We start from the raw sequence: 13665 nt of genomic DNA on the forward strand, positions 1-13665 counted from the left end.
GCAGGTTAAGGTGAGAGATGATAACAGCCTTCGAATACTTGAAGGACTGTCACAGATAGCAGGTATTTATTCTCCATAGCTCCCAGAGATAGGACAGAAACCAGCAGGTGGAGACTTTACAGAGAGATTCAGATTTGAAATAAGGAGGGATTTCCTGACTGTGAGAATTACAGGTAGTCATTGCTTAATGATCATTTGTTCAGTGACCATTCAAAGTGTCGCTGAACAAATGGCACTTACGCCCAGTCCTTGAAGTTATGGCTGCTGCAGCGTCCCTGCAGTCAGGTGATCAAAATTTCAGTGCTTGGCATCCTGCCCACATTTACGACCTCAGGGTGCCCTCAAGTTCCCCCCCACCTGCCTATTCCCCACCCCCATCTCTGCCCTTTTGGCCACCGTGCATCCTGTTGTCTCTGCCACCTTGTACTCTGCCACCCTGCCCTCCACTGCCTCTGCCACCCACAGATGACTTTTGCCATCTCCTTCCTCCCCCTGCTGGTGAGGCGTGCCCGGTCTGGCGCTTCATGAATCCCTCATCAGCCAGGGAAGGAGGAAGATGGCGAAGGTCAGTTGGGGGCAGTGGAGTGATGGAGCGCACCGCAGCTTTCACATCCTCCTGCCCACGGCAGCAGCTACCACCAGCCCAGTTGTGCTTGCGCCACACTGCAGCAGCCACTTTCCCACCTGGTGGCCTGCTTGTGAGTCGCCCAGGACTCACAACTTTCTGCCAGCTTCCCCATTGACTTTGCTTGCTGTGAGCTGGCAGGAAGTCATGGGGAGGTCCTTGTTTAACAACCCATGGTAATTGCTTAACGATGCCAATGGGGACTGCCAGGATTGCCATCACTAAGCAATGTGGTCACGTGACATCACGCTTTCCGGCCCCATCACTTAGCAATGGAAATTTCAGTCCCAACTACCCGAGGACTACCTGTATTAAGCAGTGGAATAGCTTACTTCCTGGAGTCATGAATGCTTATCACTGGAGGGATTCAAGCAAAGGTGGGAAAGCCATTTATTTGGGATAGTCTGAGGACTCCTTCCTGGGTTGGACCTGATGTTTCTATAATTCTATAAGGTCAAGTTTTTTCTGTTCCTCTCTTTCAGAACTTTTGGCAGATGAGCTCCTTGTGGCTCCTTCTGCCACTATCCAATAAAACATTTTTTGTTTGTTTGTTTGTTTTATCTGTTCACTCATGTCCGATTCTTGGAGACTGCCTGGATCAGTCCCTGCAGTTTTCTTGGAAGGTTTTCCAGAAGTGGTTTGCCATTGCCTCCTTCCTGGGGCTGAGAGGGAGTGGCTGGCCCAAGGTCTCCCAGCTGGCTTTGTGCCTAAGGCGGGACTAGAACTCACGGCCTCCCAGTTTCTAGCCTGATGCCTTAACCACTACACCAAACTGGCTCTCAATAAATGAAACAGTAAGTTTGACAAAAAGACCAATGATGGAAGGGATGCAAGACAAGCCACGGCCTCTTTACTTCGTGCTGAGAAGGGCAAATATACAATGCAGGTTCAAAGTCTTCATCTTTTTTCTTTTTGACATAAGGAGGGGCATGAAGTTTAAAGCTAATGTCCTTTCTTCTTTCTTTCTTTCTTTCTTTCTTTCTTTCTTTCTTTCTTTCTTTCTTTCTTTCTTTCTTTCTTTCTTTCTTTCTTATTTTAGGTATGATATGGGCTGAATGTAAAGAAATTTGGTCCCAAGGTCCCAAGGAATACCTGTTTGAGTTGTGGAATATGCTAGATTTTGGTATGTTAGCTATTTTTGCAGCTTCATTCATTGCAAGGTTTATGGCATTTTGGCATGCTTCTAGAGCCCAGAATATTGTTGACGCTAATACAGAGATGAAGGACTTGTCTACTGCAACATTGGATCCCAGGATAAAGTACTACACTTTGGGTGAGCAGCTCAGATTTATATTGTAGAGCTAAACGAACGTTCTAATTCCTTTCAAATATGAATTTATATTATTCAGTCCTGAAGTACACTGTATATACTCACATATAAGCCCATCCACGGATAAGGTGACCCTCAATTTTTTTAACCAAAATTGGCTTATCTTAGAAATGGAACAGGATAACTCCACATAAATGTGTCTTTCTTTCTCTAAAGTAAAAGAGATTTACTGCATAATTACTGAACTGCTTTAAATAAAATATCAGCAAGACATTGTAAGCAAGCCAATTCCAGAAAACAGACAGCAATTTTTTAAACATTTTTTTCCAAATTTGACACCTCCCAGATGTGATGGGATGGGATAGCAACCCTCAAAATTCTAGCCATCGTGGCCTTCACTGGCTAGGAGTTGCAGAAAGCCACAATCCCAATTTATATTAAAGAACACCAGGTTATAAAAGTTTGGTTTAACTCTTATTATTAGAAGCCATAAGTTATTCACTAATTTTATCAACCATTGTCTGCTGGAAAAGTGAAGGGTTCATCACAAACCTGAATGTAAGCAGTACTGAAGCCAAAGGAAAACACTTCTGAAGATGGTTCTATGAACTCAGTTCCAGAACAAAGGAAGACCCCTTTCTTTTCCCCAAGTGCTATATTTCACACAACAAGCTTAAATGACACTGAGGTTGCTGTGATTCACCAGACCTTTTGAGCAGGCAAGTAGAAGGACTGAAGCTCAACCTATTAAACTAAAACTTTTGTATTTCTTTCTTTTTAGCAAGAATAGACTGGGATCCATCTGATCCTCAAATCATATCCGAAGGCCTATATGCAATTGCTGTGGTTTTAAGTTTCTCAAGAATCGCGTATATTTTGCCAGCCAACGAAAGCTTTGGACCCCTACAGATATCACTCGGTAGAACTGTGAAAGACATATTCAAGTTCATGGTCATATTTATCATGGTTTTTGTGGCCTTCATGATAGGAATGTTTAATCTCTACTCCTACTACTTGGGGGCAAAACAAAATGAAGCATTCACTACGTAAGTTAATAATTGTATTGGAAGGCACTCAGTTGGATTAAGCCTTTTAGCCTTTATAATGTACTTAGTGTGAGTAGAATGTATTTAACTCGTTTGTTCTAGTTAGCTATGGTCACTAACCCCGAAACATTTATTTGCTATAGCATTTTCTATGCTGTTAATAAGGATACCTTCAAGTCTGTGAAATCAGATTAGGGGAATCTTTTCAGGAATGAATTGAGGAGGGATTATTGCTTTTAATCGTAGTGATTATTTCATACTACTGTATCTTTTTTGAACGCCAGTAGATGGATTGATAAGATTGTTAGAGAGAGCAGAACTATGGTACCTGTATATTTTAACGAGAGGAGATACTATGCAGAGGAAATTTCATGAAATAGATACTTTGCATATTATTCACTTTGCATACATGCAAAGTTTAATATTCTTATACAGATGCGTGAGCATGCAGTCAGTTTATCTGTTATGAGTATACAGACAATCCTATAATCTGTCATCTAGCACTGTACATTATTAAATAAATTGAAAGAGGGCTGTATCAAAATTCATACTGTAAGTTGTTCCAGTTTAGGTTTTCAGCCAGCTATCCATCTGTGCCCTTTAGCACATTTTGTTTTTCTTGTCCTCACTTTTTATTTGTTTGTTTGTTTATTATTCAAATTTCTATTACCGCCCATCTCCCCCTCAAAGAGGGGGACTCTGGGCAGTTTACAGTAAAATTATCCTTTCAAAACCTCAGCACATAAAATTACAAAATCAACGTCTACGATACTAAAATAATAAATATAAATACAAAATCCAAGTGGGAACTTTTTCCCTGATATATTGTTTCCCTCCTTCCCTCCAACATTTTATGCTAACGAAGTTCAGTTCTAATTGTGCTATTTTGCTTTCTCTTTATATTCTTTCCCTCCCATTTTGGTGTTTTTGTAAGCATTAGGGTTTTCCCAATCCAGTATTGGTCTTTTGTGCATGGACAGTATCATTGTGGTTTCATCGGGACCAACACTCGGAAAAAATTGAGATTGCTGTTATGTAAAAAGATATTAATAAAACGTCCAAATTAGATCATTACAGAACATAATCATTTCTTTCAAACATCCTAAGTAAATGTAAATATATAGAAAAAGGGAAGGCAATAACATTTAAAAGAAGAAAACAAATTACTGGATCAGAATAGTGCTACATTACTGGAAACATTGCTACTTTTGACATGCCAAAGTAACTACAGTTTTTTTCCTATGTTTTTTCAAGCAACAGCTGATCATGTCTCACTTGAAATTTTAAAATTGCTAATGTTTATGTTATTGTAATTTGATAGTTGTGAGGAGCCCAGAGTCATTGAGTGTTGGGTGGCATACAAGTTTAATTTATTATTATTATTGTTGTTATTATTATTATTATTATTATTGCAACATGTATGCATATTCACAGAGGAGAGTCAAAATTTGCAAGATGATAAGTATGATGTCACAAGCCAAACCATGCCCCTTTTGGATGTTAGTATGGTGTTGATGCAGGTACAAAAATGGTGGGTCTTGGGTTGCGACAATGCACCTTCATCTTCCAATTTTGACGCACAAATACATAGACATGTATCCTGCATACACCACTGGTGACATATCATATTTTCAATACTATTAATTAAAGATAGGCAGGTTGCTGTTAACACAATTCAGTTTTTCTAGATCTTTTGTAAGACTTGTTCATACTTCTATGTATTTTTTTTTCCAGAGTGGAAGAAAGCTTCAAGACTTTGTTCTGGGCAATATTTGGACTTTCTGAAGTGAAATCTGTTGTCATAAATTATAAGCACAAATTTATTGAAAATATTGGCTATGTCCTTTATGGTGTTTATAATGTCACCATGGTTATTGTTTTGTTGAATATGCTTATCGCAATGATTAATAGTTCCTTCCAGGAAATTGAGGTAATACTCTGATTAAACTGATATGGACTTTCCTGAGAAATAGTAAAATGTTGCACATATTTTTAATTAGGAACTGCAACCATGCCAGTGAACAGACACAGGAAACCTTGTAACATAGAAGCAGCCTTTGAGCTAACAGAGCTTTCCTTATAAACTAAAATTATTACTGTTCATTACAGTTAGGTTTACTGCTCTGCTGATAGTTAAATATGAGTATTCAGCAATAAAGCTATATATTTGCATCAGTATTCTGTTTTGGTCAAGGCCTCTTCCGGCAGACTGTCATCAGGTCTACTGTATGTTTGTAACCTTCCTGAATGCTTCTGGGTGTTGCTCTCTGGAGCAACAGAATCATGGACTGGCCAAATCCAGCAAGGCTTTTCTGATACTTTTCTGCCTAGTTTTAGACACTGTAATTTAAGAAAGATGTTGACACTCTAGAACATGTCCAGAAGAAGACAAAAGAGATGATGCATACTAAGGCCTGTGAAGAAAAGGTAAAGGAGGTTAGCCTGGAGAGGTGAAGGTGAAAGGTCCCCTGTGCAAGCACTGAGTCATGTCTGACCCTTTGGGGGATGCCGCTTTCGTGACATTTTCTTGGCAAACTATAGTTTGCCATTGCCTTCCCCAGTCGTCACATTCCCCAGCAAGCTGGGCACTCATTTTACTGACCTCGGAAGGGTGGAAGGCTGAGTCGACCTGAGCCAGGTACCCGAGGATCCAGCTTCCGCTGGGATTAGCCTGGGGAAGAGGCTACTAAAAGATGGTATGATACCCATCTTCTGAACCTACAGCTACATAGTTCTAGAGGATAAGACATAAAAGAGTGGGATAAAATAAAAAAGGAATTTTGATTAAATGCTAGAAAGAATTGCCTGACAAAATGAGCTATTAGACTGTGGCAAAGAGGTATTTTCAGCAGTAAGCAAAGTTTTTATTTCCCAGCACTAAGCAAGGATGTTTTGTTTGCATCAATCAGTGAGTTGATTTTTAACATCTCGCTGTTCAGAAATTTGTGTTCAGGCTGCTGCTTTTATTTTACTGTTTTACTGTTGTGCATTTTAATTATTCTAACTTATTATGTATTTTAAATTTATTTGCACTTTATTTATTTAACAATATTTATAGTGCGCTCCAAAATCTAATATAAGTCACCCTGACAAAATGTTGATTTTGAAGAATGGCATACATATATTAAAAAATAATGTGTGTCTATGTGTATGAATTTATATGTCTTTAGACAGATCTGCCACTCTTTAAACAAGTGTATGTTCTCTTCTGGGTCTGTGTTCCACTGTTTCAGGTAATTATTGATAGACTGTTTTCTCTGCCTTCCAGGATGATGCTGATGTAGAATGGAAGTTCGCAAGAGCAAAGCTGTGGTTTTCTTATTTTGAGGAAGGCAGAACACTTCCTGTACCTTTCAATCTGGTGCCTAGCCCCAAATCTCTGCTTTACTTTTCACTCAGAATAAAGAAGTGGATTTTTAAATTACTGTTTTGCCATAAGAAAGGTTTTCAGGAGGATGCTGAGATGAATCAGGTAACAAGCTGCGATATATCTAGAGTTATATATTTTTGATAGTGTGAGTTGGAGGAGGACCTATGTGCTATTCCTACACCATTCAATACAATGGCTGCCTCAGGATGTATGCTTTCAGTAAATAAAATGAATGGCTATTGCAGTGCTCCTCTACTGTCTCAGGAAATGAGGTAGCAATGTTTAGCAATATTTAAAGTCAGCTTCCAGACTATTAGACAACCAGAAAGGGTGTGCAAACTGAGTGCATCCTGCCACCATGTGTTCACAGAGTGCAATGCAGAGTACTTGCATTTGGGCCTTTTTTCTTACACAGTTAAAATTTAAGAGCCGGTCTTTTGATATTAAGTTGAAACTGTGCAGCTACCTAATGAAATCTGCCTTCTGATTTTATGCCTTACTTTCAGAGGGCCTGAGAATTATTTCTGACTTTCTCTTAGTAGTGGTTTTGAGCTGTATTGTAGGACGGGCCTGCTACTGCTGGTGGTTCTGATCTTTCCATCACCTTGAAGCCTCCTGACGTTTTGTATCAGAAAAATCTCCATGGAAGGTGTTCCCTTATTAATGACTTTCTTTGGGATTTAATGGAAGTATGAGAAATCAAGGGAACTGTAGACTGCTGAAGAGATAATTTTATGGTGAAAAATAGGAATTAACACACGTGTTGTTGGCCTTAGAACTGCAACAGCTGCAAATGCTCCAGACTTCTTTTCTGAAACAGATTTAGAAAGGAAATTCTCTTTCATGGAAGAGAATTAGAAATGAAAAAAAAAGTACAGGATAATTTTTCTACACAGCACTACAAATAACTGTTCCCAAAGATGTGTTCATGTTTAGAGAGAGTGTTAGTGAGAAGATGTTCCTGGGTATGAAAAATAGTCCTTCCTGTGAGATTTTGCTTCCTGAAAGCTGTACTTCCAAGAACTGAATTGCTAAAACAAAAACCAGAACATACATCATACTTGCTGCATGGATGAAATATACATGCTTAAAATGGGATTGTAGTCATTATGCAGTAGTGGTAGGGGAAAAGGAAGGCAATGCTGGTTGAAAGCCTGTATTTAGCAGGATATCTGTATGCAAGTAGAATTAAGCTCATTAAGAGGGTCTGTAGGTGGAGATCCAAAGGGATAAGTCAGGTTTATTAAGGAATACTCCAATAAACAACTTACACTTTTAAGCTTTCTGTCCTTAAAGTGAGGAAAATAAGAAGGAAAAAGGAAATATTATTTTCTTCTTAAGAGTATCAGTCGTCAGGAGAATCAGGAGAATACAGAGCAAAGAGAGGAATGAAGAGGGAGATGCTTGTTTTTTCTCTTCTAAAGCTCTTAGGGATTAATAAATAAAAGGGTCAGTGTTATGGAGCTCACGTCTAATAGTTATTAGTCTCAGTATGACAGCTTTCTCTTCCTCTATCATGTTTGTAACTAAAGCTCTAGTCATTTGGGGGAATAAGAAATCACACCACCACATATGAAAGGTAATTAGTTTTGGGAAATGTTTTGGGCCGTGGGATCATGGTCCTCAGCCTGAGTAGCTCAAGAGAATGTAGCCTTGTCAGTTTAGTGACTATCAAGTACTATAATCAAGTACTTAGAAAATAATACAAAAGACTGGATACAAAAGGCCATGAAATGAGAGGGAAATAAATGGGAATGATATATCTGTGCAGAATCCAGTTGTTAGTTGCAATTAACAGGGATAAAATAGTGCAACTTGAGTCAGTTGGACTAAATAAGAAGATTCACCCATTCTGCCTTGGCTTATATTTGGGGTTCCCTACTGTCCCATATCTTCTTGAAAAATGCAGCAGGTAGAAAAAAGTAAGAAAAAGAAGTTGGAATTATCTAGAAACCTTCCCATTATTTCCTCTTTTTCAGGTGGAGCAAAATAAGCTACCAAATACAAGAAGCACAGATGATCTCAACTTAAACAGCTCAAATAACCCACAGAAAAAGTATCAGGTAAGATCCAGATTTTAAGAAAGAATGGCTGTCATGAAATTGGAAGCTGAATAGAAACAGATTGCCCGGGTTTGCACGTCATGCTTAACTATATCAGTTAAAGACGTGGCTGTTGCATTTGCACAAGAACTTAGCTCGGTTTAACCTGGGTTATTTTTTTGTGAGTTAGTGTGACACATAGGGCTACCAGATCTGGGTTGCAGAATTTAGGCTGACCATTATATGGAAACAAAGGGCTAGGTTTCACTATACCTCTGTGTTTTTACAGCCCAAATCTCATAACCCAGCCTGTTTGGTTAGTTATGGATCTAAAAAAATGGGTTAATTCAGTAAATTATAAATCTAGTGTCAATCCATCCAATAGGAACTGTCCAAGAAATTCAACAGACAAAAATCTGCAGAATTTCAATACAAGGCATATGACATATTCAGTCTTATGTGAAGAAGTCATAAAGTAACTTGGGGGAAGGGTTGACTATGAAAATTCTACAGAGGAACCCTTCCCTCAGGAATTGCATGATCCTGTTGAATCACAGTGGCTTATGAATAAACATAAAATCTCTACTAGGCCACTGAGTTCAATTGCCTGCTCTTTTCAGAAATCCAAACTGAAGCATCTGAGACAGATGGCTATCTAAGTTTCCATGTCAATGCATCCAGTGAAGGGATCCCACCACCATTTTGAACAAATGGTTCCACTGGCTAATTGCTCTTACTGTTAAGAAGTTTTTCCTAACTTTAACTTTCAAGCTGCAACCTCTCTCTGTATAATCTCTATTATTCCATGTCTTGTCTCTTGGGATAGCAGACAACATATTTGGCCTTCTGAGTGAATCCCTTATTTGGTTGTTTTGAATATGGATCTCCTGCATCACATCCACATGGAAAAATATAGGAAAATTGTTATGATACAGGAGATCCTACTAAGTTCACTGGGACTTTGAGTTAATATAGTTAATATACATGGCATGGTAGTACTTGACATCAGCGTGGTCTTTGCAAGACTCTGCATAGTTCCTGGGAGCAAGCCAAGCCTTAGTCAGTTTCTAGGACTGGGATGCTTTCATCAATACTAAAAACATTTTTATGCTTCTCTTTTCTAGAAGATTATGAAACGTCTTATTAAACGATATGTACTGAAGGCTCAGGTAGACAAGGAGAGTGATGAAGTCAATGAAGGTGAGATTGTAGAATGGCTGTAATTACAACAAAGGTTGCTGGTTTGCTTGTATCACCAAGACTTTAGTTGTATCTTTGCTTGAAAACATTTATTTTTAATATATGGTCTATACTAGCCTTGTGCAGTCCTAGAAGTGTCTCCTCAAGGATTACGTTGTCAAAGATTCATTAGCAAACTGATGAATAACAAGCACAGTTTTTCAGTCATATCTGCAGAAAGCAGAAAACGTAAGGGTTTGATGAGACCTTGGAGATAACTATCCCAACCTCCCTGCCCAATGCAGGAATCCATTATTACAGCAAGGTGTGGTATGTTGAGTCTTTGGTAGGCTTAATGCACCTGTAAATATAACCTCCCCCATACATAAAGAAACAGAAATCAAAATCTTCCCATCCTGAACAAGTGCTAACTCTTCTCCTCTTAGGACACTGAAAATCTCACTTATTTTTCAAAAGTTTGATCTGCTGGTATATCAAGAGCTCAGTATTTCTTTGGCTAGACCTTTTAAAAACCACTGCGTGATTTAAAGGGTTCAGAATTAAAGGGAGGCATTTGGGGATGCTGAGCGACCAGCCCTGCACAAAATGTGAGGCTTGCTTTGGGGCAGAAAGAAATAGGGATCCTGGGCAACAACAGGAAAAGAAACGTTACCACTGACTGGCTGAAGCATAAGAGGGACAGCAGATGAGGGAGGAGGAAGCAAGGGCTAAGGTATTCCAACTCCACTAATAGACTATTGCTGAGCTGATGGTAGGCGTCTCTATCCCCACCCCCCTCTTTATAAGAGGGAAAGTAGCTTACAGGAAAGCAGTTTTGAGAGAGATGGCAGGAGGGAAGAGGAATTGTGCAATTGCTCTTCATATTTAACCAAGTGTTAGTAGAATTGCTAGCACTGGTGCTAGTAATATTGATACCTGTAGCAGTGAAACCAACCATCTGCAAAAAAGATACCGGAGAAGAGAAAGCCTGAATTCTGACCACCGTCACATATTCAGGACAGTGGATAGTGCCTGGCTTTCCTGCCAATAGTTGGTTAGGAGGGGAAGCGATGGCTGGGATCATTCAATCCTGCCCTGAAAACAACCATGTTATATGCTGTGCAAGCAGCGCCACCAGCAGCCTCATTACAGAAGTGCAGTAAAGGTTGACTGTGGAGGGCAGCACTTTTATGTATCTATATATTTTCGAGCCTGCAGTGGATCCAGAAACCTGACCTCTGCAATTTGTAATTTGTAACAGGATACTCAATCTGCAAGTCACAAAGTGAGTTTGAGTAGGTGAGAACAGAACAGCATTTCCCCCTTTTACTGAGAATCTAAAGAAAGTAGCAGGTCTCTGACATAAAAAAACGTTGGAAGTTTCCAGACAGACTTGATTTTTTAAAAGGAATTACATGCTGAGCAGCTAGTCTGTCCCAAGGCCTTAAATTGTGCTTTAATGCCAGAAGCAAGATAAGATGTGAAGTTGTCGGAATAACAAGGCCAGTTAGCATCCTCTCTGAACTGTGTAAATGTGTTTCCCAGTCTAATTCTTCCCTGAAAGTTGAGGATAAGGGGGAGAACTAGGTATACCACTCTGAGCATTTTGGATGAAAAGCAACACATAATAGAAACCAACAAATAAAGGCTCAGACTTTTTCTTGTGCAATATGACAAACCAAAGCAGAGGGCTACAACTTCCCATTTAAGAAAAGAAAATTCTTAGAATGTCTCTCAGATCAGGTGGCATTCTTGGAAACAAAGATGATATTGGATGCTGGATGCTAAAAACAAACCAAAAAAAGCACCATTAAGTTAAAAATAGTTCCTGTCCATATAGATGTGAAGGACAAGGGTTCTGATGTCAATATAGCTGATAGTTATCAAATCCTGGAGGACGTTTCCACACATTTCCCTCTGGGTCTTGGAAATATAATTAAATTGTTAATTAAACTGAAATTAAAGTGAAGAAATGAATTTCTAGGTATGAAACTTGAGGCTTATGGAGAAGCTGTCCTGAATAGTGGCAGAGTTAGCTCTGCTTCGAGATCCAACATCAAGCCTTATTTTTCATATTGGGAAAGATTCCCTATTTCTGAGGAAAACAAAATAACCCACCTCTTACAAAATAGATTTGTTATTATACATAAAAATAATACAGAAGTTTTATTACCCTCATTGCTAGCCTTTTATTTATTTAGCGTTCCCTCTGGAAATAGGCCCTTGATTCCTACTTTCCTTCTCATGAGCCTTTGATCTTCTCCCTCTTACAGGTGAACTGAAAGAAATTAAACAGGACATCTCAAGCCTTCGGTATGAGCTCCTTGAAGAAAAATCACAGAACACAGAAGACCTGGCAGAACTTATCAGAAAACTTGGAGAGAAACTGTCTATTGATCCAAAGCAGGAACAAAGCAACAGATAACATGAACTTCTTTCTGAAAAGGAAACAAAGCAGAAACCCTCCAACTTGGCAGACCCAATGGAAACCCTACCAGTTTCATCTCCCCTCTACTCTTCTTCAAACTTAATTGACACTTTAAAGAACAGCGTTTTAATCCCATGCACCAAAGGAGAGGGGGAAAAAAGACTCTTTCAAAAATAATCTTAAAATTAATGATGACATAAAACATGGTTTCATAAACTGTATGACTTTAACTGCTGGGTTCTGCTAACATCAAGTTCTTTTTCACATATACAATACCTTCGAACACACATACCTTATATCCTACATGTATCTGTAATTATAGTCCATTAAAATCAAGTGTGGTTGCAATAAATTAGGTAGGAACAGAGCTCCAGTCTTAAAAAGAAGAGAACTGAACCTCCTTTAACTAAACACATAGAAATGCAATTAAATTGTTAATTAACCAAAGAGATGAATTTCATGATCAGTAAAGGCTTAGGGTGGATGAAAGATAGGTTCAATAGAGTACATCTGGGAATTGTGATGCTACTCCAGCATTACTGTACTATAACACCAGAAGCAGGCATCACCATACCATTGTGATGTAATTTCTCCAAAGAATTTCTGCAATAGTACTTTAGTTGTCTTGGCCTAATGAAAAAGTCTTAAGAGACGCAGTTCTCCCTCTCAGGAAACTACCATATGCAGCATTTTGTGCAGAGTGGACTAAATCACAGCATGTGGAACAGAACAGAGTTACAATAACCATCTCACAAAAAGTTTTATATTACCAAGTTTTTTTTAAAAAAGCTGAATAAGGATGTATCATCTATATGTATAAATTGTGGCAGGAGTATATTTGTATGTTTAATATAAAGTGTGTGAAGCTGTTTGCATGATGTGATAAGCTGGATTTGTTCATTATTGGGAAACACATTTCCCCCTGGGTCTTGGAAATATAATTAAATTGTTAATTAAACTGAAATTAAAGTGAAGAAATGAATTTCTAGGTATGAAACTTGAGGCTTATTCTGTCACACAAATGCAGTGCAGAAGCCATAAACAGCTAAGGCTCAAAAGGAGGAATGATTGGGGAATACATGGTTGGTACTGAAAACCATAAAATACATCTTTAGGGGAGTAGGGAGTCTTTATATGTGAGTAATTATACATCTGCCTCACTCTTCTCCTTGGCCTTCTAAATAGTTAGAATTTCAGCATTACTATCTTGTGCTGTGGAGTGGAAGGTCTAAATCCTTCAGTTGGATTTTTTTCTAGGTAATATTGAAATACTGGAAAATAAACATTTGTTGTCATCCACAGTTACACTAAAATACTTACTTCAGTATGCAATCCCTCTAATATTTGCTTTTAAAAACATCCAAATAACCCGTATGTAGGGTTTTTTTAAAAAAATATTTCTGATTAATATTTTTGTAGGCAACTTCCCCAAATATGTGCTCTGTTTTGGATGCCAGTTTCCCACATCCTTGTCTTTTGGTGTGAACATCTGAGTGGAGAATGCAAAAGCAAGTAGAGCCTTTTCGCTCCTCAGAGTAAACTGCTTCAAGGCATTGTGTCCACGTGCTTTCATTCAGATGTGTGCAGATTTCTTTTGCAGTCCTAGCTCCTCCTCGCAAATCTTCATAAGCAGATACCAGGTGGGATTGTTTGTCCACTCAACCATCTGCAAGAATTCAAGCAGCATCTTTTGTCAACAATTGTT

General features: G+C 38.7%; 1 protein-coding gene across 1 annotated transcript in view; it reads left to right on the top strand.

Annotated features, from left to right (window-relative positions):
• The window catches only part of TRPC6 (transient receptor potential cation channel subfamily C member 6), a 72062-nt gene extending 59325 nt beyond the window's left edge, over window positions 1-12737 (top strand). Inside the window, exons 6-12 of the mRNA XM_063305861.1 lie at window positions 1665-1898; window positions 2677-2941; window positions 4676-4871; window positions 6210-6413; window positions 8291-8374; window positions 9478-9553; window positions 11806-12737. Of these exons, the coding sequence (XP_063161931.1) occupies window positions 1665-1898; window positions 2677-2941; window positions 4676-4871; window positions 6210-6413; window positions 8291-8374; window positions 9478-9553; window positions 11806-11957 (1211 nt within the window). The 3' untranslated portion in view covers window positions 11958-12737. The remainder of the gene's footprint in view (window positions 1-1664; window positions 1899-2676; window positions 2942-4675; window positions 4872-6209; window positions 6414-8290; window positions 8375-9477; window positions 9554-11805) is intronic.
• The last annotated feature ends 928 nt before the right edge of the window (window positions 12738-13665 follow it).

This window comes from Candoia aspera, chromosome 5 (genome assembly GCF_035149785.1).
Source record: "Candoia aspera isolate rCanAsp1 chromosome 5, rCanAsp1.hap2, whole genome shotgun sequence".
Lineage (NCBI taxonomy): Eukaryota > Metazoa > Chordata > Lepidosauria > Squamata > Boidae > Candoia > Candoia aspera.